Source organism: Papio anubis, chromosome 1, assembly GCF_008728515.1.
Source record: "Papio anubis isolate 15944 chromosome 1, Panubis1.0, whole genome shotgun sequence".
In the NCBI taxonomy this organism is placed as follows: Eukaryota; Metazoa; Chordata; class Mammalia; order Primates; family Cercopithecidae; genus Papio; species Papio anubis.
Genome location: NC_044976.1, coordinates 99,958,783 through 99,982,214, shown reverse-complemented (window position 1 = coordinate 99,982,214; position 23,432 = coordinate 99,958,783). Strand labels below are relative to the sequence as shown.

The 23,432-nt window shown below is 43.1% G+C and overlaps 1 protein-coding gene and 1 pseudogene across 2 annotated transcripts; both read right to left on the bottom strand.

Moving 5' to 3' along the window:
- Positions 1-1,815: 1,815 nt before the first annotated feature.
- Positions 1,816-2,354, bottom strand: LOC108581033 (annotated as a pseudogene).
- A 14,080-nt stretch (positions 2,355-16,434) lies between these two features.
- S1PR1 (sphingosine-1-phosphate receptor 1) lies at positions 16,435-21,380 on the bottom strand. 2 transcript variants are annotated; one of them, XM_003892279.4, is made up of 2 exons: positions 21,024-21,380; positions 16,435-19,135 (listed from the first exon to the last, which is right to left on the bottom strand). In XM_003892279.4, exon 2 carries the CDS (start codon positions 18,970-18,972, stop codon positions 17,824-17,826), a length of 1,149 nt encoding a protein of 382 aa, XP_003892328.1. In that variant the 5' UTR covers positions 18,973-19,135; positions 21,024-21,380; the 3' UTR covers positions 16,435-17,823. The 2 variants fall into 2 exon arrangements, with proteins under 2 accessions (XP_003892328.1, XP_003892329.1); XM_003892280.5 differs by having other exon boundaries at positions 21,132-21,369.
- Positions 21,381-23,432: the final 2,052 nt, after the last annotated feature.

Genomic DNA, 23,432 nt, shown 5'->3' with positions numbered 1-23,432 from the left:
ATTAAGATTAAGCTAGAAAGCGTCAGGAAGAAGATAGAATAGAAAGAAAGAAAGACTAGTCCTTTATTAGCGTGGAGAACTGTGAAAAGCAGAGAGAGAGGGAAATGAAATGGTGAAGGTTGTCCTAATCTCCCCTCCCACAACTCTTCTGAGTTTGGCCCAGGTAGGGAAAGGGGCACTAGGAAAGCAAAGTTAACTCCAAAGGCAGAGTGGGGGCCACTATTGAAAAGACTACTCACGAACTTGAAAGAAGGGGCTCTGTGTGTGGCATGCTCCCATACAAACCTAGGGACCCAGCCCACCCCTAGGTAGGTCAGACATGGTCAGACAGAGCGAGGTAGAGAGGACTCAGAAAGAGCAAGCCTCTCTGCTTATCAGAGGCAGGTAAAGCCAGGACTGGATGAAAAGCCAACCAAACTTCAAAGGGATCTCTAGCACCAGGGGAAACTGAAATGAGGTCAGGTCAGCCAGAGCACACAACAGGACTTTAACCAGACCCAGTGAGACCAACCACAGGTCACACCCACTCAAGCAATCACCCCAGGGCAAGCAATACCAAATGGGAAAGAGATAATTGGCTGGAGGTCAGGCAAGCAGAGAACTGTGGCTGAGGACGCCACCTCCTCCCCACCACCATGAGGTTGCATAGACCTCAGCCCTTCCCCAGGACTCTAGGCAAGCAGAAGAGGAAGAACCTGAGAGCCTTAGCAATTTTTTTTTCTTTTTTTTTTAAACAGAGTCTCACTTTGTCACCCAGGTTGGAGTACAGTGGTGCAATCTAGGTTCACTGCAACCTCAACCTCCCGGATTCAAGCTATCCTCCTGCCTCAGTCCCCACAAGTACCTGGGACTACAAGCGCACACCACCACTCCCAGCTAATTTTTGTGTTTTTTGTAGGGATGGGGTTTTGCCATGTTGCCCAGGCTGGTCTCCAATTCCTGAGCTCAAGCCATCTGCCCATCTTGGCCTCTCAGAGTGCTGGGATTTCACGTATGAGCCACTATGCCTGACCTAGCCTCAGCTTTTTTTTGTTTTTTGTATTGTTTGGTTTTAACTTTAGCATTGTTATCCAAAGGAGGCAGAACAGCATTCAAATGGATTAAATTACTGATTGGGACTACATTTTAAACCAGTCATTTAGTTAACATTGTTCTCCCTTCTAACTAGAACGTAAATGGCTCTGGAGGGAAGACAGAATAGGATAGACTAAATAAATTCATTTTTCTGCACATCCAAGTTGCAATGTAGGTCAAATTTTGCAATTCCATCATACATTCTTTTTTTGGTCTCATGCAAAAAGGGAATCTGAGCACAAAACATAGTTGTTGACTAGCAGAACTTCCAAAGGAATGAATTCTTTGAAAAAGCAGGAATATTCATCTAATGAGGTCTGGCTTTAGTAGGGAGGGTCAGTGTAAAGTAGGAAGAAGACAGGAAACTGGCCGTGGCAAGAGTTTTGTCTATTTTGTTCACTGCTCTATTGGCAGTACATGGAGCATGGTAGGTGCTCCATAAATACGCGTTAAATGAACGAGTAAATGAACATTTGTTGACTATCATCTATCTTGGGCCAGACATTAAAAAATATAATCCTGTTTGTTTATTTATTTATTTATTGAGACAGAGTCTCACTCTGTCGCCCAGGCTGGAGTGCAGTGGCGCGATCTCAGCCAACTACAACCTCCACCTCCCGGGTTCAAGTGATTCTCCTGCCTCAGCCTCCTGAGTAGCTGGGACAACAGGCGGGTGCCACCACACCCAGCTAATTTTTTGTATTTTTTTAGTAGAGATGGGGTTTCACCGTGTTAGCAAGAATGGTCTCGATCTCCTGACCTCATGAGCTGTCCGCCTTGGCCTCCCAAAGTGCTGGGATTATAAGCATGAGCCACTGCACCCAGCCAAATATAATCCTATTTAAATCTCACAACAGTCTTTGAAGTTAGTATTATCACTATTTTATTTTTTTAATAACTGGTAATCAATTTATTAAAATAGTTTACTTAAGCATCTGCAATGGTGCCTTCCACCTCAACTCCTGGCTCAATACTGATGGAAGTAACCTACTTAACAATCTCAGAAGGACTGTGCCAGTCAATGAGTCGCTTGTGGATTCTCATCCCAAAACGATTCCATGTCTACCTTCACCACAAGGAGCTTTTTTTCTTGTAGTTATTCTTAAAGTCTTGGTAGGCATTCTAACTGGTCCTTTCACTTTGAGATTATTTTCCTTTGCTCCTCTGATCAAGTCAGCACACACATTCTCCGGGGATTTTACTTTGCGGCTGGTTACAGTGATTTGAATTCAGTGAATTGCCACCTACCGCTCCAGGGCTGTGTTTCCGGAATTCTCTTTTTTTTTTTTTTTCTTTTTTTTTTTTTTTTTTTTTTTTTGACACGGAGTCTCACTCTGTCGCCCAGGCTGAAGTGCAGTGGTGTGATCTCGGCTCACTGCAAGCTCCGCCTCCTGGGTTTACGCCATTCTCCTGCCTCAGCCTCCCAAGTAGATGGGACTACAGGAACCGGCCACCACACCTGGCTAATTTTTTTTTTTTTTTGTATTTTTTAGTAGAGATGGGGTTTCACCGTGTTAGCCAGGATGGTCTCGATCTCCTGACCTCGTGATCCGCCCGCCTTGGCCTCCCAAAGTGCCCAGTATTCTTAAAAGCCATGGCTGCGACATCAGCTTCCTGACCGACTGTTCCTCACAAGAGCCAACAGCCGTGAGTCAGGAGCAGGAACGTGCAGATCAGCGATTCATTTTTTTTTTTTTTTTTTCTTTTGAGACTGAGTCTCACTCTGTCTGGAGTGCAGTGGGGTAATCATGGCTCACTGCAACCTCTGTCTCCCAGGTTCAAGCGATTCTCCTGCCTCAGCCTCCCAAATAGCTGGCATTACAGGCACAGGCCACCACACCTGACTAATTTTTTGTATGTTTTGTAGAGACAGAGTTCACCATGTTGGCCAGGCTGGTCTGGAACTCCTGAGCTTAAGTGATCTGCCCGCCTCGGCCTCCCAAAGTGCTAGGATTACAGGCATGAGTCACCACGCCCGACTTATCACTATTTCATAAAGAAATGAACTGCATTTCAGCTAGGTTGAATAACTTCGCCAGGGCCACCTACCTACTGTGCGGTAGAGACAGAATTCAAACACAGGCCAAACTGACTACTCTGACTTAATATATTTCCTTCTATGCAGGGGAAAAATCTTCATATACTAGAAATCCCATTGATATTTCTCCCTTCTACTTTACATTACAAGAAAGATCCTGACGTTTGTTGGGTGACCAAAGTCCCGCTGCAAAAACGATTCTTCCTGGCTGGGCTCTGTGGCTCACACTTGCAATCCCAGCACTTTGCCAGACAGGCAGATCATTTGAGCTCAAAATTTCAAGACTAGCATGGACAACATGGCAAGACCACATTGCTACAAAAAAAAAAAAAAAAAAAATACAAAAATTAGCCGGGCATGGTGGGAGACTGGGAGACTGAGACGGGAAGATTGCTTGAGGCCGGGAGGCAGAGTTGCAGTGAGCCAAGATCATGCCACTGCGCCCCATCCTGGGTGAGAGAGCCAGACTCTGTCTCGAAAACAACAACAACAGCAAAAAACTCCATGATTCTTCCTGTACATCACACCACAAAGGTAGCACTGATATTACAGCATTTGTTATATCTATGTTGAAATGCTAATTATTTTCTGGATAGAAAGAAATTACAGGAAAGTAGGAAGAAGTGTGTAGGAGACCACAGTGCAATCCCAGAAAAAGGAAAGGAAATTTTAAAAAGGGAAATCATAACCCTAATCAGTACTTTAGCTGAAATAAGCATTTTTAATGTTAAAAGAGCCCTTGAGCTTTGTGTAATCAAAATGACAACACGGGCCGGATTGCACAAAATAAGTTCTTTCTTGGGTTTCCAGTGACGTCTTGGTCGGTCTAGTGACTGACCGCACAAAACTCCACCATCCACTGAAATCATAGCCTGCGATTTTATCCTCTGGTGGGTTGTGTTTGGTCAAACATCACATTTTCATTAACATGTGCCACGCCCTTCTGCTTTGATCTGCCACTCCCCCTAAATTCAACCGACATTCACACTGCTGCAGAAGCAAAATCATTGTAATTTCAAACACGTGCATTCCATTTATCTCAGTTGTAAAAGTTAGCAAGGGACAGTAGTCGAAGGGTCTAAAGGCAATCTGGCGGGATCTAGGAGAAATAAAGCTGGAGAGGTAAAAATAGCAATAAAACCAGCAACACAAACCTTTCACTTTTCAACATTGTCTTGCTAGCACAACTATGATTTCAAAATAGACAAGGACAAGAGAAATGAGTAGGAGTCAAGAGTGAGTCACTTATCTCTGAAATGGGACAGTTGGGCAGGTTAATCTCTAAGGTTCCTTCCAACTCAGTGAATCTATGATCATAAATCTGGGGAAGCCTGGGGCAGTTTTCCAGGCTTCACTGTGTAATGGAAAGGCAAAGCCAGCTTCACTGGTGACTCGTTATGTAGGGAAGTTGTTTCACCTCTCATTAGCCTCAGATGTGCTGCATCCTCTGGGCACTGATAGTAATACACACTTCACCGTACTGTTGTGTATAGCTAATTGAAAAGTGCGAAAGTCAGACTTGCCAATACATTTATAAGCTTTCATTTATTTATATATATATTATTTATATTTATATATATAAATATATGTCCCACTAGGTGAGGGGGTCTCACTATGTCACCTAAGCTTTTGTTTTTTTTTCTTTTTTTCAGGACAGGGTCTTGCTCTGTTGCTCAGGCTACAGTGCAGCAGCTCAATCATAGCTCACTGAAGCCTCAAACTTCAGGGCTCAAATGAATCTTCCAGCTTTGGCCTTCTGAGTAGCTGGGACTACCACACCTGGCTAACTTTTTTTTTTTTTGGTAGACAAGGTCTCTACCAAACTCTCAAACTTCTGGCCTCAAGTGATCCTCCCATCTCAGCCTCCAGAGTAACCAGGATTACAAGCACATGCCACCGCACCCACCTTAAGCTTTTAATTTTTGAAGAAATTTTAGAATGGGAAGATGAAGGCAGAACCAGTATTTGGAAAGGGTCTGATATGACGTGCCTGTCTGAATTTCCCATTATGCTACTACGGTGTACAAGATGTCACCTTTGAGAAAGGTTGAGATGTTGGGAGCCGAGGCGGGCGGATCACGAGGTCAAGAGATCAAGACCATCCTGGCTAGCACGATGAAACTCCGTCTCTACTAACACACACACACACACACACACACACACACACACACAAAATTAGCTGGGCGTAGTGGCGGGCGCCTGTAATCCCAGCTACTCGGGAGGCTGAGGCAGGAGAATGTGGTGAACTCGGGAGGCGGAGCTTGCAGTGAGCCAAAATCACGCCACTGCCCTTCAGCCTGGGCAACAGAGCGAGACTCCATCTCAAAAAAAAAAAAAAAAAGAAAGGTTGAGATGCCACTGTTTTTGTGCCCATCACCATACATTCCATTCACCATACAATGGAAATCAGGAGCTGGAGATGTTTCACAGATATGAGGTAGCCTCAGATGATCAGATATGCCAACTAAGACATCTCCCCATAGTCCTAAAACCTGAGCTAGCCTGTTTCCCAACTCCACCCTTGCTTGTCACACCCCAGGCCACCAGACAGAAACTGCTCCAGTAGGGAATTGACTTAGCACCCATGGTGGACCTTCAGGTGAATAGCTCAGCTCTGAGAACTCAGTTGTTTTAATTTATATTAGATGCCAAAGAGGAGCCCAGGGTTCAGGTGTGGACACCGTTGTGTCATATTTTGCCTGTATAAGAATTGTTTTTAATCAAATTAGCATCATTTAAAAATTGGGAGATTATACATCAAAGCCCATATGTTCCTCATGCTTTGGAACACTGACAACACTGGGCCAACATCTCAGCTAGCAACAAAAAGCTGGAGTGGGATAAAGACTTCTCCACTGAGATGGACATTCACTCTCAAGTTCATCAGTCTCTCCCCAGGCCACTTCACTCCTGTAAGTTCTCTGCCTGGTTCCTGGAGGTATTTGAGAGCAATCACTGATTCAGAATATCTGAATATTTAAGCAGACAAGAAGAACTACATCTGAGTATACCAGGAAAGTTTCGCAAGTCTCCTCAACTGCCTGGATGAGGCAACGACCTCAGGATTTAAGTGGCTACCCTCATCTAGTCTTGAAGCTGAGATCTATCCTAAGGACCCCTGAAAACCACTGGCTAGCTCAGTGCTGTGGCAAACAGGCTGAAGATGATTATAACACTATAACAAAGGAATCAGGGCCAGGCCAGAAGTTCTGTTTTAATATTACAATTGCTCGTCAACTGCTTTGCCATGCATGGTATATAAAATGCCATTTTATGAGATCTGTTAATTAACCAACAACTATATATGGAGACATTTCAATAATATAAAAAGCTATTTCAGTCTGCTTAAAGCTGAATTCAAATAGTGCTTCACTAAAGTCAATACTTTCTAGATCCTATGATTCTCTTCAATAAAAATATACCATTTCATGGAAAGCACTGTAAATCAAAGATCCTGATCTTAGCAAAGCTAACAGATAGATCCTTTTTTTCCCAAACCCCATAACTTGGCTCATTTCAAGGAAATTACTTTCATTTATATTACTGTTTCCTGTATATGGTGATCGTCAGCCTGAATACCAGTCCCTGAATCAGGTCCTACTTGTGGGAAAGAGCTCCATATACTTAGACTTTTATGTTAGTTCATCCCATTAAGGGGCTTATGCTTTGTTATCCTTTTCTGAACCTTGGCAGGGCCTCTTCATTCTCTTACAAGTTAAGTGAAAAGCAAAACTCTGCACTGAGCTGTTAATGATTCCTAGTGAGAGCCATGAAATGTGAATGGTGTTTGTCCTAAGGGATTGTTCAAGTAGGCAGCCACAAATCCCAGGGACAACCTGCCAGTTCAAAACTACGGGAAACAAAGTTGCACCCTCAATTTGTGCTTCTCCTTAAACTTACCAAAAAAGGAATTTGGGAAGAGGAAATGATGCTGCCAACTTCAATAGCTTTAGCCAGGATGTCACAGCCTCTGATATACGAGTGAATGCTATGGATTTCCTCCAAATTAAATAAAAGTTCATGGAATGACATATAAAGAATGGAGATCATTTATAACACAGAGAAACTATAGTAATCCCCAATGTCTAAAACTTCTTTTGTATGGAATACAAAATGTCTTTTTCCTTTAGATAGATTTAAATGAAAGTACGGAAGAAGTAAGAGTGCTTTTAACAACAAGAAAATGTTCTGCGTACTGTGCTTCAAATAGAAGTTTCCTGCCAGTTACCAGTGCATTCTTGATAATGAAATGCAAAGACTAATGTGAACTTACTGTGGTAACACAGACATTTAATTCCATATGAGTAAACCACCAGTAACATCAGCTGGCAGTGCCAGAACTCGACCGTGACATGACCAGAGGCAGCTGTGGTAGCCTGAAAAAACTGCCCTCACCAAGGAAGAAATCACACCATTGGATGACAGCATGACTTTACAATAAAAGTCATCTCTTGTGTGCTTTTATGTCTTCAATGTTTAATTAATTCCTCCGAATACCCCGCAAGTTTTTCTATCCATTAGCAAAAATTATATAGGAAGAACTAGGTTTTAGAAGAGACTCTGAGCACTAGAGAATTAGAAAATCATAGATTGCTTTCCAAAATCCACCTATCTGAAGATCGTGATGTATTTTATTTATTTATTTTTACTTCCATCTCCCTTTCCTGGTACATGTTGTATTTTAAAACACAAAGAAAAATAACTGTCCATTCTTCAAGTTAAAAATAGTTTAGATTCAAGTGTGTGAAAGGTAAAAAAGGAAAAGAAAAAAATAAAATTATAAAAATACTTCAGATTTTTCAAACAATGTTGAACATTGCATTGAGTTAATACACTTATTCTGAACTTTTACTTTGGGGGCAGAACGAGTTCATTAATTGATTCCTTTTTGGAGAAGACAAACAAAAGATTGATTTTTTTTTCTCTAGGGAGAAATCTGATGTATATTTAGGTAGCCTAAGTGTTCAGAGCAGCTAACTACTGGCAGCTAACTACTGACACTAGTAGTTTGTTGCCCTGAACACATAAGTGTTAACACACAAACTTCAAATATATACTTTAGTGCCTTGATTAGCATTTAACCTAGACTTTGTCAGAATGCCCAACACTGGCCTTTTTATAAATCTAAGAGAAAACCCAGATGAGTGTAGAAAGATGCCAAATAATTCTAGGAATCACACCCTTCTCCGTCTCTGAAGACCACATAAACCTCGGCACATCTCTTGTCCCTGCAGTACGCCTTTAAGGAAAGAACCCTGCAATCCAGATATTCTTCACGCTGGTATCAAGTTCAGCAACAATACTGGCTTGTAACAAATTGCTTAGAAAATGAACTGAGAGTAGAGGCTGGGCATGGTGGCTCATGCCTGTAATCCTAGCACTTGGGAGGCCTAGGCAGGAGTATTGCTTGAGCTCAGGAGTTCGAGACCAGCCTGGAAAACATAGCGAGACTCTGTCTGTATTAAAAATAAAATACTAAAAGTTAAAAAAAAAAAAAAAAGAACTGAGAGCAGACTCCATTTGATACAAATCCCCTATAGATGTTTAAATTACTTTAACGCATTTCAATTTTTGCTAATTAGGCCCACAATTCAAAATCACTAATTTTTGAAAAAAACAACATAAAACACTAAATGAGCATAGTTTTTTAACAGAAAAATTAATACAGTGAATATATAAAATGAGATGATGTATATTATGTATATATTATGATGTATATTATGTATATTATATGGGTCTTTTTGCATCTTTACAATTAGAAGGTCCAAGGCTGGGCACAGTGGCTCATGCCTGTAATCCCAGCATTTTAGGCGGCAAAGCAGGAGGATCGCTTGAAGTCAGAAGTTCAAGACCAGCCTGGACAACAAAGTGAGACCCCTCTCCCCTCAACCATCTCTACTTAAAAACAAACAAACAAACAAACAAACAAAAAAACGAGTAGCCAACATGGCATGCACCTTGTAGTCCCAGCTACACAGGAGGCTGAGGCTGGAGGATCACTTAGTTTGGGGCTGCAGTAAGCTAGGATCATGAGACTGTACTCCAGACTGGGTGACAAGCAAGACCCTGTCTCCTTAATAAATAAATACATAAAAGAAAGCTCTTGTGGTTGTGTCTTCTAAATTTCTTTCCTTCTTTTTTTTTTTTTTTTTTTTTGGAGATAGAGTCTCGCTCTGTCGCCCAGGCTGGCATGCAGTGGCACAATCTCGGCTCACTTCAACCTCCAGCTCCCAGATTCAAGTGATTATCTTGCCTTGGCCTCCCGAGTAGCTGGGATTTCAGGCACACACCACCACGCCTGGCTAATTTTTGTATTTTTAGTAGAGATGGGGTTTCACCATGTTGGTCAGGCTGGTCTCGAGCTGCTGACCTCGTGATCCGCTCACCTCGGCCTCCCAAAGTGCTGGGATTACAGGCGTGAGCCACCGCGCCCAGCCCTGAATTTCTTATGATTCTGCAACTCCTACTATTATAGTATAAATAGTATATATAGTATAAATGGGTTCCCATTACAGTATAAATATGTAGCTGGAAAAAGTGTTGATATACAATATTCACTCAATTGAGGCAAAGGATTTTACAGATTGAATAATCTAGGTAATTCTTTGGTACCCTAATTCACTTTGCACGTGTGAATGGGAATATGAAAATCTGTGTTTTTCTGAAAGCTGCCTTGACCAGCATCTAGACAAGGAAGAGAAACCAAGAACTATTTCTGCAGGTGGCCACATGAAGCTAGCTGAAGCAGAACAGCATGTGAGAACTAACCACTATTTCTGGTACCTCAGAAGATCTGCAGAAGCTTGGTGAGGGAACACTCTTCAGGCAGATGACGGTTAATGTCTTTACAAGTGATTTAGCACAAGTCTTCTCTTATTATAGAACATAACTTTACTGGTGACCTGAATTTGTTTTTCTCCGAAGTGTCTAGACAGGAGCAAGAGAAACTCTGAAATTAGAAATAAATATACTCTCCTTTGTACAAAACATTGAAACTACTCACCCTCCCACCAGCAGACGTTATGCTTTGAGGGGTAGATCTGGTAATGACGAGCAGGTATCTGAGCTGTTGGCATTCTCAAGAGACTTCCTCATAGAAATGGCACACAAATGTGAGCAGCTCAGCTTGGATTCAGTAGAACTGGTGTATAAGATGAGTGCAGGGTTCTTGGGCTGCTCAGGGAGTTATCCCCAGCCCCCGGCCTCAAGCAATCACTGAACATACAGCACACAAAAGACCTACCTAGGCTCCTCTCTCAAGTCCTCTAGATGACTTGCAATGGCTCATTAGTAGATAAGTCTGCTTATCCTCTTGAATTGTGAATTTTTCTCTCCTTTCTTTTTCATCCAAGTTGAATAAGGACACCACCTACGACATATTCAAATGTACACTTCATTTGCACATTATAAACCAAGCAGCTCCATCTAGCACAGTTCACAGTAGGGATCTAGGAAGAAAAACACTAAGGAGAGATAGAAACTAAAGACAGTGTTGACTGCTTTTATTTTACAGAGTTTCTTCTTGATTACATGGGGCCTAGATGCTGAAAAACAGAATACAAATACTGATATTTACAACCATACCCAATAACATAAGGAACTTCTCTACATTCCAATTTTGAGTTTATTCTTCATCATTTAATTTTAAGTAATTTAGAGATATAAATTAAATAAAAACCAATGATGAAAAGCTGCCAATATTAATTGTATTTGTTAAATGAAATTATTTTACACTGCTAAAGAATTCAATATATTAGAGGAAGTGTACAACAATGAACAAACTCATGGGGAAAAAAAAGAACTGTTTCTTGACTGGGTGTCATGGTGCACGTCTATAATCCCAGCACTTTGGGAGGCCCAGGCAGGTCAGTCACTTGAGCCCCGAAGTTCGAGACCAGCCTGGCCAACTTGGTGAAACCCCGTCTCTACTAAAAACAGAAAAATTAGCCTGGCATAGTGACACACACCTGTAATCTCAGCTACTCAGGAGGCTGAGGCAGGAAAATCACTTGAACCTTGGAGGCAGAAGTTGCAGTGACCCGAGATCGCATCACTGCACTCCAGCCTGGGCGACAGAGTGAGACTCCGTGTCAAAAAAGGAAAAAAAAGAAAGAATTTTCTCTTGCCATATCAGGGTCCCTGGACCCCAAAAGGAGGGAGCTACAGGAGTGCCAGAGCTGAAGGAATGAATCCTGCAAGCTCTAGGAAGGCAGGACCTCTGTTTATATTTGCCCCTAGATCCACAGCACACAGCACAGGGCAAGCATTCTTGTTGAGTGGATGAGTGGGTGAGTGTGCCGACCTATCTAGAGGAATGGGAGTAGGAAGCATGACCCACACCAGTAACTTCTTCCAAGGTTTTTGTTTCTGCCCTGGTATCAACAAAGCAGCAGAAAAGTGGAGTAATAATAGTAGTAGAGCTCCAGGGAAATGGATGAACAACGTCCTTCCTCTCCCTGCTCCTTGTTAGCTCAAGTAACCGTGCCCCTTCTTTTCTGTTTCTATTTCTGCTTTGTATCTAATCAGCCTGTCCAAGGAGCAGTGCAGCACCTGAAGCATTTCTTCTCTGTCCAGTTACTCCCAGAGCTGGCTGAAAGAAAGAACCCTTAGACAGGGGAGTGCAAGTAACAATGTGTCTGGCTGCAAGCTTATAAAACTCACAGGATGGGTACACATGGACATAGAGATGGAAACAGGCTGATCATGATGGCTCACGCCTGTAATTCTAGCACTTTGGGTAGCCAAGGTGGAAGGATTGCTTGAGGTAAGGATTTGGGAACAGCCTAGGCAGTAAAGCGAGACCCTATCTCTACAAAAATAAATAATTAGCCAGGTGTGGTGGTACGCACCTGTAGTCTCAGCTACTCTGGAAGCTGAGGCGGGAGGATTGCTTGAGCCCAGAAGTTCCAGGTTGCAGTGAGCTATGGTCACACCACTCCCCTCCAGCATGAGCAACAGAGTGAGACCCTCCAAAATAAATAAATAAGGGAACAATAGACACCGTGTCTACTAGAAGGGAGAGAGAGGGAGGGGGACAATGGCTAATAAACTACTTGTTGGGTACTATGCCCACTACCACAGTGATGGGATCATTCGTACCCAAAACTTGAACATCACAGCAATATGCCAATGTAACAAACCTGCACATGTACCCCCTAAATCTAATATAACAGCTGAAATTATCAAAAAATAAAACCCACAGGAACATAAGCTTGTCTTCCACATCCTTTGTGTCTCTGCCTATTTCTTCTAACAATGCAGTGCTTACACCCAGGGCAAGTGTTATTATCTGACTGAATGCCTTTTATAGGTTTGGTCAGGTGGCCATGATAAGAAATTGGCACACTCCAATTTGTGTGTCTCCAATACTAACATGTTTACATATCCTTGCAATGTATACGAGGTCCATTCTTCATAAAGCTATTAACAACCCATCATATATTCCTAGAACTGAAATCCAAATGTCAATAAACTTTTATTGTGACAGTTTCATTACATCTCTAGACTCTTTCAAGACACAGAAATTCTTCAGGGATTACAAATACCAATACTAAGCCAAATTCTCATCCTATGGAAGCAAAGGCTATCATCACGTCACAATTATTCAGCATTCTAAAGTTTTATTTCTGGGTCATGGGATAATACTTAAAAAGCATATTACCCTTTTATGAAACAGTTTGGAACCTTTTTCCACTTTTTTTTTTTTTTTTTTTTGAGACAGGATCTCACTCTGTCACCCAGGCTGGCGTTGGAATGCAGTGGCCGGATCTCGGCTCACTGCAACCTCCACTTCCTGGACTCAAGTGATTCTCCAGACTTAGCCATCCAAATAGCTGGGACTACAGGCATGAGCCATCATGCTCAGCTAGTTTTTTTTTTTTTTTTTTTTTTTTTTTTTTTTTTTTTTTTTTTTGTAGAAACGGATGTTGCCATGTTGTCTAGGCTGTTCTTGAACTCCTGAGCTCAAAGCTATCCTCCTGCTTCGGCCTCCCAAAGTTCTGGAACTACAGGCGTGAGCCACTGTGCCCGGCCGCCACTTCCTACAGAACTTCATGGAACCTTCCCACAATTTCACAGAGAAAGTCTCATATAGTCCTTATATGCAGAAGTGAAAGTCTAGCATATTGATATTTTTAAATTTCATTGGTCTTAAGAATATGATTACATAAGTTTAGACAAATATGCACATCCGAGTGAACAATGTCCTAAAAATTAAGATATAGAGCATTGCTAACAACCTAGAAATTTCCCTCATGTTCCTTTCCAGTTTATCCTCTTACCCCAGGCAACCACTGTTCAGATTTATACCTCCATATATTAGTTTTGCCTATTCTGGAACTTTTACATAAATGAAATCGTAATGTATGTTCTCTTTTGTGGTTGCATAAGAGGTTTAAGATTCACGAAAATGGTTGCAAGATTAGTAGTAGGTCCTTTTTCATTGCTGAATAATATTCCACTGTATTAATTTACCATGGTGTATTTATGCATTACTAATATGGAAGCTTCTAGTTGGATATATGAAGATACTTCATATATCAAGTTTGGATATACATAAAATGTAGCAATTCCTGTTCACTCAAGTCCGCAGTCCACACTTGGCTCTTGCTAATGACTATAACCAGAGTGAAGTCTAATTTTTTAATCCTTTAGTCCTCAAAGGGATGAAAAAGAGAGCATGGGAAAACCAGAAATTATCTGAGTCTGAATCCAAGAAGAAAGTGTAGGGAACAAGAGATCGGATGTATTAGGAGAGATGTCTTCAACATGAACTCAAACTACTCTGGATCCTAGTTCTTGTCAAAGATTGTAAAAGACTGAAATAAATGCAGGTCTAACCCCTCACTATGCTCTTCCTCCTATCTCTCCTAGCTTTTTAAACCACTGGTTTAAAATCCTTTTTCTTCAGACATAATCCATATAAGGCCTTTATTTATTCAAGTAAACCTTGCTTGCTTGAATGTTCTGAAAGACAACTCTAGTTCCAATTAGTATTGCAGTGAAGGCAACGGTGTATGTTAAAAAGTATTTTGAGTCCCTTTTCTTGGACCATGTGAAGTATACATCAAAGGAGCAGGAAGGAAGGAAGGCTGGAGAAAATGTTGTAGTTTATTATGATTTCTCATCATCGTACATTTACTGTGTCCACAGGGAAATAATACTCTGATAATCTCTACAAAAGTTTCTTTTAGTTATTTGTGATTCCTCCCTCAAGGTATTTATAACCTATTTAGAGAAAACACAGACAAATCTGTGGGAGGATCACTTGAGCCCAGGAATTAGAGACCAGCCTGGGCAACATATTGAGATCCTGTCTCTATAAAACATTAAAAAAAAAAAAAATCAGCCAGGTAGGGTGGCACGTGCCTGTGGTCCCAGCTACATGGGAGGCTTGAGGCAGGAGGATCACTTGAGCCCCAGAATTAGAGGCTGCAGTGAGTTATGACTGTGCCACTGCATACTAGCCTGGGCAAGAAGGCAAGACTTCATTTCTAAAAAATAAATAAAACATTTTTAAAACAATTAAGTGTTTCTCCTTCTAAGGAGATGTAAAAGCAAGAATAATAATTTGCCTTATATAACATTTTGATTTGAATATTCTGTAAAATTGTAATCACATTTAATATTGTTGGGGATAAAGTATTACATGATGTTACTTCATAACTTTCCTGACTATTTTCAGTCAATTGAACTTTTTACAAGAATATGTCAAGTATTGTCCAGGCTATCTCTTTTACTCCTCTTGAAAAGCACTACAATATTAAAATCAAAGCCTTATATGTGTATTTTTTAGTATACACATATAATTACTAAGATTCTTTTCTCATTCTCACTTCTGAGAATACACTGAATTAAAACCAGATATTCATGTTGGGAGACAACCAAGGATTCCTTCATCTTAAGTCTTTGCTTCTTGGTCAGATCTAGGGCTCTACCACACATGTGCCCAGCAAAACCACAGTCCATGACTACCCAGTTGTCTTGGAATGAAATGCACAGTCTGGAGTTTCCAGGAAGAAAGTACATCTAATCACTGGATAATGTGTTCACAGGGGGAAAAGTGTCACCAAAGAGCTCCCCATCTCCCAAAGCCAGCCACCCTATCCCATCTTCCCCCATATCATGAATCACCCCTGTGCTTCTGAAGATAAGCCCAAAAATATGAACATTTTATCTTCCACAGAAACACAAAATGGACATACTTTTCCATTATGCTTGACTGTAACGAAAGTCTAGGAAGTGAATGTAACATGAAATCATTCCTTCCGCCTTAGCAGACAGATGGAGAGAGACATTCCAGTTTGTTTCCAGCCTTTTGTCTTTGGAGCATTTTTGGCATTTCCTTCAGGAAACTGGAGGTTGTGACCTAAGGTTTCCTTAGTGAACACATTTCTGTTTCCCACAGTTAACCTTACCCAGAAATGACATCTACTCTATTAGGTGAGGTTTATCTTCATGTCCCAACTGTGTCCTGTGCATATTCAATGACACTTGAAAGCACAAATTCTGAAAGTAGCAATCGGATTAGAGAGTCAAACATGCCAAAATACTTTAATCCCCCTCAAAGATGACAATAATCAAAAACAAGAATTAACTATTACAATAAGTCTGTGATGCTTGCCCTTCCTTTCATTTTGTGTTTGGAAAAATTAATGACCGAGAATGTTAAGGCTTTCAGATACTGTGAATTGAAGGTTTTCAGATAAAAGTGTTATGCTACTCAGCCCACATTTTACAGTTAGCTACTTCACTGGTGCTGTATACTTCTATGTGGTTCAGAAGATAGGCTGGGGAAGCCAAGACAGTGTCCTGAAAACACACACACACACACACACACACGATTTAATACCCATATCCATATCCCCACTTCCACAACATGTTGGTGAAAGGCCAAGAATGTATGCTTATTTTGATGGGTTTGAATGATGATTGAGTCTCATCATTTAAATTAGATTTGCAACCACATTTTTGTGTATAACTTCTTTAAAAACCCATATTTGATGACAGAATTATTGTATTTAATTTATTTGGCTTAAATGCAATTTAAAACTCAAACAATTCTACTTACTAGCCAATGTGGTATTCAGAAGGTTGGTGGTTTTTATGTCATTCTTTACTACTCTTCAGTGTTAACTTATTGAAGTTTCTCTTCCTGAAAAAGATAGAGTGGTTTCTAAACAAACCACATCTTTTTTCACACCCTAGTTAAGGTAAAAATCCTTTAAAGAATAGCAAATTTGTCCTTAATTTTTATTCCAAAGAACTACACAATCCAATAGAACGATTCAATAATTACTTTTAAGAATGCTCTTCACAAAAGGATCTTTAAAAAAATCAGTTTATTAATGTTTAAAAGTTGATAAAGCTATGTGCAAAATGATCCACAAAAGTCAGAAACCTATTAAATACTATTTTTTTTAAAAAAAAAACAAGACATCTCTTGGTTTAATTGCACTGAAAACCATACTAAAGAGACAGTAATATATTTTTATCCTTTGTAATATTTATACATATCTTCAATTACTATCTAATGAACAGCTGGACTGAAAAGTTTCTGGTGTTCCCTACCAGTTAAAGTAATGCTTTTAAGGGCACAATAGGGTGGTATTTTCTTAAGAAATACACATTCAATGGTGTTAACACAGGTTAGAAAAATCCAATATAATGACCTCTGCTGAAACAAATACATTCAAAAATCATGAAAAGTACTTTTAACACAACAAAATACAACCATGCTGTTGCTTGAAATGAATCACACAACATTCTGAAATAAACATCAACAAAAGTGCCAAAGACAGATGTCATGTTTGTTAGACTCATTTGCTAAGAAATCTCCCTTGGTTTGCAAAAGTTAATCCATTCAGTTTTCACTTTGTTTTGCTTGTCTGTTTCTCCTAGGACACTAAGGATCCTGGCTAGTATCATTTAGATAAAGTGGGCTTCTTTATGCAGATTTCAGCTTCAATGGATATGAAATGGTAACACATTTCATTGAAAAGGTGTTTTTTAAAGAAATCAAAGTGACTTCAACCAAATTCCAAAAAACGGATCCCGCTTACATGGAAACTTTGGCCTCAGCGAAGGACATTGTTTTACACCTCCAAACCATCTTCATCTTCCCACAGCCTACCTACTCAACATAGCCTGTTTGCTATAGATGATCGATCACTCCACAACCCCAGCTCTGATAACTCTCAGGTAGTTAAAGTATAAAGTAAAAGAACTTTGAGGAGCGGTATGAAGGGAAGGGAGGGTGGGGTGTGGGATGTACAGGGCATCCCTAAGGAAGCAGAAGTGCACACACTCACTTGGGTTTGAAACTAAAGTGAAAGAAAGCATCTCCTCAAAGCTCCAGACAAAGAGACGCTTTCACATGGGGACATTAGTCTTTGAGGAGGGGCCAAATGAACCCTTTAGGAGCTTGACAATGCTAGACCTTTGGCTCAGTGCAAAATCAAAGCTCCAGGGGGGGAGGAAATATATTCCAGGCCGGGACCTGATCTCCACCCTTCCCAGTGCATTGTTCACAGGAACTAACTCTACCCACCAACACCCGACACCACCAGGCTGTTCATATTCTCCCCCTTCCTCCCTCTGGCTTGCAGCAGCTCCTCCCTGGCAGCAGTCGAAGCCCAGAGATTGTTTTCCAAACACTGGGGTGGCGAGCGACCAAGTAAAGAGCTCTTCCGGTGGGTGGACAGCTTCCAGTTCTAGGAAGAAGAGTTGACGTTTCCAGAAGACATAATGGTCTCTGGGTTGTCCCCATCGTCCTTCTGGGGGTGGGAGGAATTGTCCGATTTGCTGCGGCTGAATTCCATGCCGGCGATGATGGGTCGTTTGAATTTGCCAGCAGAGTCTCCGCTCGGGCACTTGCAGCAGGACATGATCCGGATGAAGGCCCGGCGCATCTCCTTGTTGGTCAGAGTGTAAATGATGGGGTTGGTGCCGGAGTTGAGCACAGCTAACACCAGGAAGTACTCCGCTCTGAAGAGGATGTCGCAGGTCTTCACCTTGCAGCCCACATCCAGCAGGAGCAGGATGAAGAGCGGTGCCCAGCAGGCGATGAAGACGCTCAGGACGATAATTACCGTCTTGAGCAGCGCCAGCGACTTCTCAGAGCTGCGGCTGGCCTTGGACATGTTCTTGCGGAACGTCAGGCGGCGGCTCCGAGTCCTGACCAAGGAGTAGATCCTGCAGTACAGAATGACGATGGAGAGCAGGAGCAGAGTGAAGACCGTGGTGCAGAAGAGGATATAGTGCTTGTGGTAGAGCGGCAGCACAGTGGAGCAGCTGGGCAGCGCGCTGATGCAGTTCCAGCCCATGATGGGCAGGCCACCCAGGATGAGGGAGATGACCCAGCAGGCGCTGATCAGCAGGAAGAGGCGGAAGTTATTGCTCCCGTTGTGGAGTTTCATTTTCAGCATCGTGATATAGCGCTCAATGGCGATGGCGAGGAGACTGAACACGGAGGCTGACAGGGCCACAAACATACTCCCTTCCCGCAGAAACCACTGGGCGGGAGTGAGCTTGTAGGTGGTGGCCCCAGACAAGAGCAGGTTAGCTGTGTAGGCCACTCCTGCCAACAGGTCTGAGAGGGCCAGATTGCCAATAAAATAGTACATGGGTCGGTGGAATTTCTTGGTTTTCCAAATGGTCAGCAAGACAAAGATGTTCTCGAGGATGATAAAGCAGCAGATAAGAATGAACACCACCGAGGTCAGTTTAATGCTGTTCTCCCTGTCCGCGCTGGTATTCAGCTTTCCCGTGTAGTTGTAATGCCGGACGATGATATCATAGTTGACGTAGTCAGAGACCGAGCTGCGGAGGGCCTTGACCAGCGGGACGCTGGTGGACCCCATGGTGCCAACCCTGTGTCCCCAGGAAGTCTGGGTGGCGTTGCTCCAGACGAACGCTAGAGGGCAGGGCGAGAGAGCCTTCACTGGCTGCAGGCGTGGTTCGATGAGTGATCCAGGCTTTTTGTGTAGCTTTTCCTTGGCTGGAGAGGGCCTCGGAAACCGCAGCCTTAAACAAGTCAGAGGAGAGAGTCAGGGAAAGAGCCACAGCATACTGGCATAATTCATTCTAGCTAAGGCACTGCTCCAATTGTGTTACTGTTGATTTGTTTTAAAGAAACTTGGGAAGAGCTCAGGGAGAGAGATTTTTTTTAAAAAAATCACTGCTCCTACTCCTGTAGGTTCCACAGTTGGGAATTCACCTTTTTTCCAAACTCCATAAATCACAAGTGCCCAAGAACAATCCGATTGAGTTGGGCTCCTTAGTAGCCCAGAGATGCAAATTTTCAGCGCCCAGAGAGATTTAAAAAAAAAAAATTAAAAAAAAAAAATCTTTTTTTCTTCCTTTTTTTTTTTTTTTTTTCAAAAAAGGAAGAGGGGGAAGAAAAAGAGGGAGAAACTCTATGGCCACATTCACTCAAAGAGAAGTGGGAATTATGTTGGCTGTGGGTTGACCAAAACAAAACAAAAACAAAAACAAACAAACAAAAAAGAAGATGGAAAACAAGGAGTGGGGGGAATGGGAAACCTAGAGAGCACACCCCATTTTAACCCCACTCCTGCCCTCTCGCCACCCCCCACCCTCCCACCCCCGTATTTCCAGCCATGAAATTGTCTGAAGCAGTCACCAGCTCAGCTGCACGCTCAACACCAGCCCACGTCTCTCCTCGGAAAAGACTAGACTGCCAGTCTGAGGGTAGAGACACACACCTCTGTTCCCCATGCCCACCCCTAGCTCCCCTGTTCAAAGAGACGAGCACCACCTCCTAATTGCCATGCAAGAAATCAGATTTGCAGGAAAATCACTTGAAAGCGTAAGTCATTTGGGGGCTCTATTAATAACTCTCTAGGAGCAGGTGTGCCTAGGGTCGGAGGGCGCAGTGAGGTGTGGGCAGCCAGGCCCGCCCCGCCTTGCAGTAAACAGGAAAGCTTAGCGCCTCCGTGAAGCGACTGCCTTTTCTTTCTTCTTCTTCTTCTCCTCGCCTCCCCCGCCCAACCGCCCCCAAGCCAGGGCAAGTAAATTTAAAGGTATTCAGTTAAAACCATTCATAACAGATTGCAGCAAATCCCAGAAGTTTCGTACACTAGTTGATCGCATAAATATTTTTTGCTTTGTTTAGTTTAGCCAAAACATACACAAAAGAGAAATCAAACTACTCATGACAGCAATAATACATGCTACCACATTTTTAATTTCGAGTGCAAAACTACTCTTCAGAAACTCACATTAAACTGCTCCCTGGTGCATTGCTAAATTTGCGTGGGCAGTTTTATTTACTGCCGTCCCCCAACACGTTGACTCCTCTCCTAGGACTAGAAAGTTACAAAGAAACTAACTTTCTAAGACCGCACTGGTCAGCAGAAGTCTACTTCTAAGTTGCTTAAATATTTCAAGGTAATTCAGCAGTGCAATAAAATGAGGTAATAGAGATGAGAGCAATCCCAGCAACTCCGCGAACAGCAGAGGCTGCTCAAGCCAAGAAGCTCCACATTTCCCCCAACTAATTTTATACCCTGCTCCTGGGCAGTACTAGTTTAAGCCATTACCTACGCCCCACACCACCCACCATATTCTTTGTCTATAGGATTTCCAAAATTTAGCACCGTCCCTACTACTCCTCCGACCAACCGCAGCTTTCACTGCCCCTACCCCCGTAGGTTCCACAGTTGGAAATTAACCTTTTTTTCCAAACTCCGTAAATCACAAGTACCTAAGAAAAATCCAATCGAGTTGGGCTCCTTAGTAGCCCACAGATGCAAATTTTCAGCGCCCAGAGATGCATGTTTTCAAAGTTTTTGTTTGCCTCGTTCGGCTTAAAAATTCGTTTCTGACACCTAAGCCCTACCGCAGCCGGGCTCCCCGCGCCCGCTGTCCCCCGCCACTCGCCGCCCCCTACCTCGCTCAAGCAGGGCGAAGTTGCGTTCGGAGAGCCCGGGATCTGTACGGCTCGCTCCGCATCTTGCTGCTGCCCCCGACTGACTGCGTAGTGCTCTCGCAAACTTACTCGAGTCGGGGTCCCCTCCCTCCGCAGCGGAGCACTCCAATGGCCAGTCCCGCTCGCCGCGGCCAGTTCCCTGCCTGCTACGCGAAGTCACCCAGCGCCGCGCCAAGGCTGGGTGGTTTCTTCAGGAAGACGCTGGGAGGGGTTAATGCCTTAACCCCCCACGCCCTCTGCCAGCTAGGGGCCCCCGGATCTGAACTGCTGAGAAGCACTGTCCAGGAAAGATCTGGGGCAGAAGCAAAAAAAAAGAACTCCTCCTCCCCAAACAACAAATGAAAGAAAAAAAAAAAGAGAGAGAGAGAGAGAGAAGGGGCGGAGCCCGGTAACCCCTGGATTCTAATGTATAAATCACTGCCCTCGCCCAGATACACGCTGATCCCTGGCGGTGGAGAGGATTCTCCCGAGCCCCTGAAAAAAAAAGCAGGTGGAGAGACTTGAGAAACTTTTCTCTCGAAAAGTCTGAAGGGGCAGAGGACGGCCCGGAGTCTCGTAGCGCACCGCCCTGGTCCCTCACCCCCCGCAGCCCTAGGAGGATCGGTGTGCTGAGCTTGTGACGGGAGCTCCCCGGGCCACTTTCGCGCGGGCAGCAGAAAACCAGAGCCGCGGCCCGGCGAGTCTCGGCGGCGCTCTGGGGAGGAGACGCTGGGAAGGGGCTGCGAGAAGTACAGAGGAGACAAGCAGCCCGGGAGGGAGAATGGACCGGGAGGTTCCTGTTCTCCCCGCGCCACCCCAGATCCTGGTGCTCCTCGAAACTGCGGTCTCAGAGGGCAGTGGATTTCCCGGAGTGCACAGAGAAATGAACCAGCGCCGGTTTTGGTGTTGGGCAAGGGGTTTCCCTCAGCTGAGCGCAAAGTCAGACTGTGTGTCCCAGATTCTGGCCAATGGAGAGGTCGTTGAGGAGGTGGGCTGCTGCTGAGTCCTGAGAGATTCAAAACGCCTCGGCAGCTCCGGAATTTCCGAAGGGGAAGATTCTCGGCCCCGCGCTGCGGAGCAACTGCAGCTGCCCAGCAGGGGCCGGCACCCTTCTCTCACTTTCTGCTTGAGAGTCGACTCAGCGGCCTCAAATCTCATTACTAGCAACCTGCCCACCCTTTTCTTTTGCTTAGATGCTACTTAAGAACGTGAGGCTGAGAGGCGGCCTTGGTCAGATCTGCCTGCGTGACAAGCTCAGGACGCTTCTGCCCTTGCCCTACTGTTGTAAAGGTTTCCACCCAGTCCCTGGTCGCACTGCTTTCCCATCCCGGCAGATGTGAACTCAAAAACTTCCTCCGCTGTGCAGTTTCAATTGGCAGACACACCCTGTACCTGAATGACTCAGAAGGAGGCAGAATGAATAAACAACAGACCCCTGACTTCTGGGATTTTGTGAGTTTGCCAAAAGCAAAAAAAAAAAAAAATTGAAGTGACAGTTAATTCACAGCTGTTTTAAAGCACTCATCAACGGCGATGCACCCAATACATACCCACAACTTCAGTAACAGTACAGTGCATATAATGTGGAAACTAAGATAACGGTCCTCTAAGACTCCAGAGTAGATCCTAATTGGATTTGAGGACTTATTTCACTTAAAGGGGAAAAGATACATTGTATCCACCCGGCACAACAAAACGGGGGACTTGGCATTTCCCCCTTCACCTGCCCCCACCCACACTAATTTATGCATTCTTTAAAGCCAAAGGAATCAAAGTGAAATTTCACACCTAGTCTGTATCAAGCATGTGCTAGGTTAATTTAACCTTACTGTTCTGTGAAGTAAGCAAGCATTCCTGGCCATTTTATTGTTGAGAGAAGTGTCCCTCAGACAACTAAGGTGACTTGTAGATTTTCCAGCTAGTGAGTGGCAGAGCTGGGTTCCAAAACCTAAATACTGCAAATGCCTTGCCTTGTGGCTCAAACGCTATCAGTCAATAAACAGTTAAGGAATTGAGATATATGTTCCTAGAGGGAAACAGACTTCTAGATTTAAAGTTTCACATTTGCATGCATTTCTGACTGTACGTGTCTACAAAATTCATAGAAAAGTATGCTAATGAATGTCCTTTTCAAATCACTCGTTTTCTACATATGCATACAAAGTGTATACATATGCATATTAATGAATGTTTTCTAAAACCTCTTATTGTCTGCCTATGATATCTCATGTAACATTGTACTTTTAGTATTTGCACATAGTGTTGCACATATCAATTCATTTAATCCTACAGGTTAGGCACTATAATTATTCTAATTTTACAAACAAGGAAACTGACTCCCAGACATATTAAGCAGCTTGGTTAATGTGGGACAGACTGCAGACTCTTAAC

Coding starts and splice junctions, on each gene's coding strand:
- S1PR1 (XM_003892279.4), bottom strand. CDS start 18,972: ATGGGGTCCACCAGCGTCCCGCTGGTCAAGGCCCTCCGCAGCTCGGTC.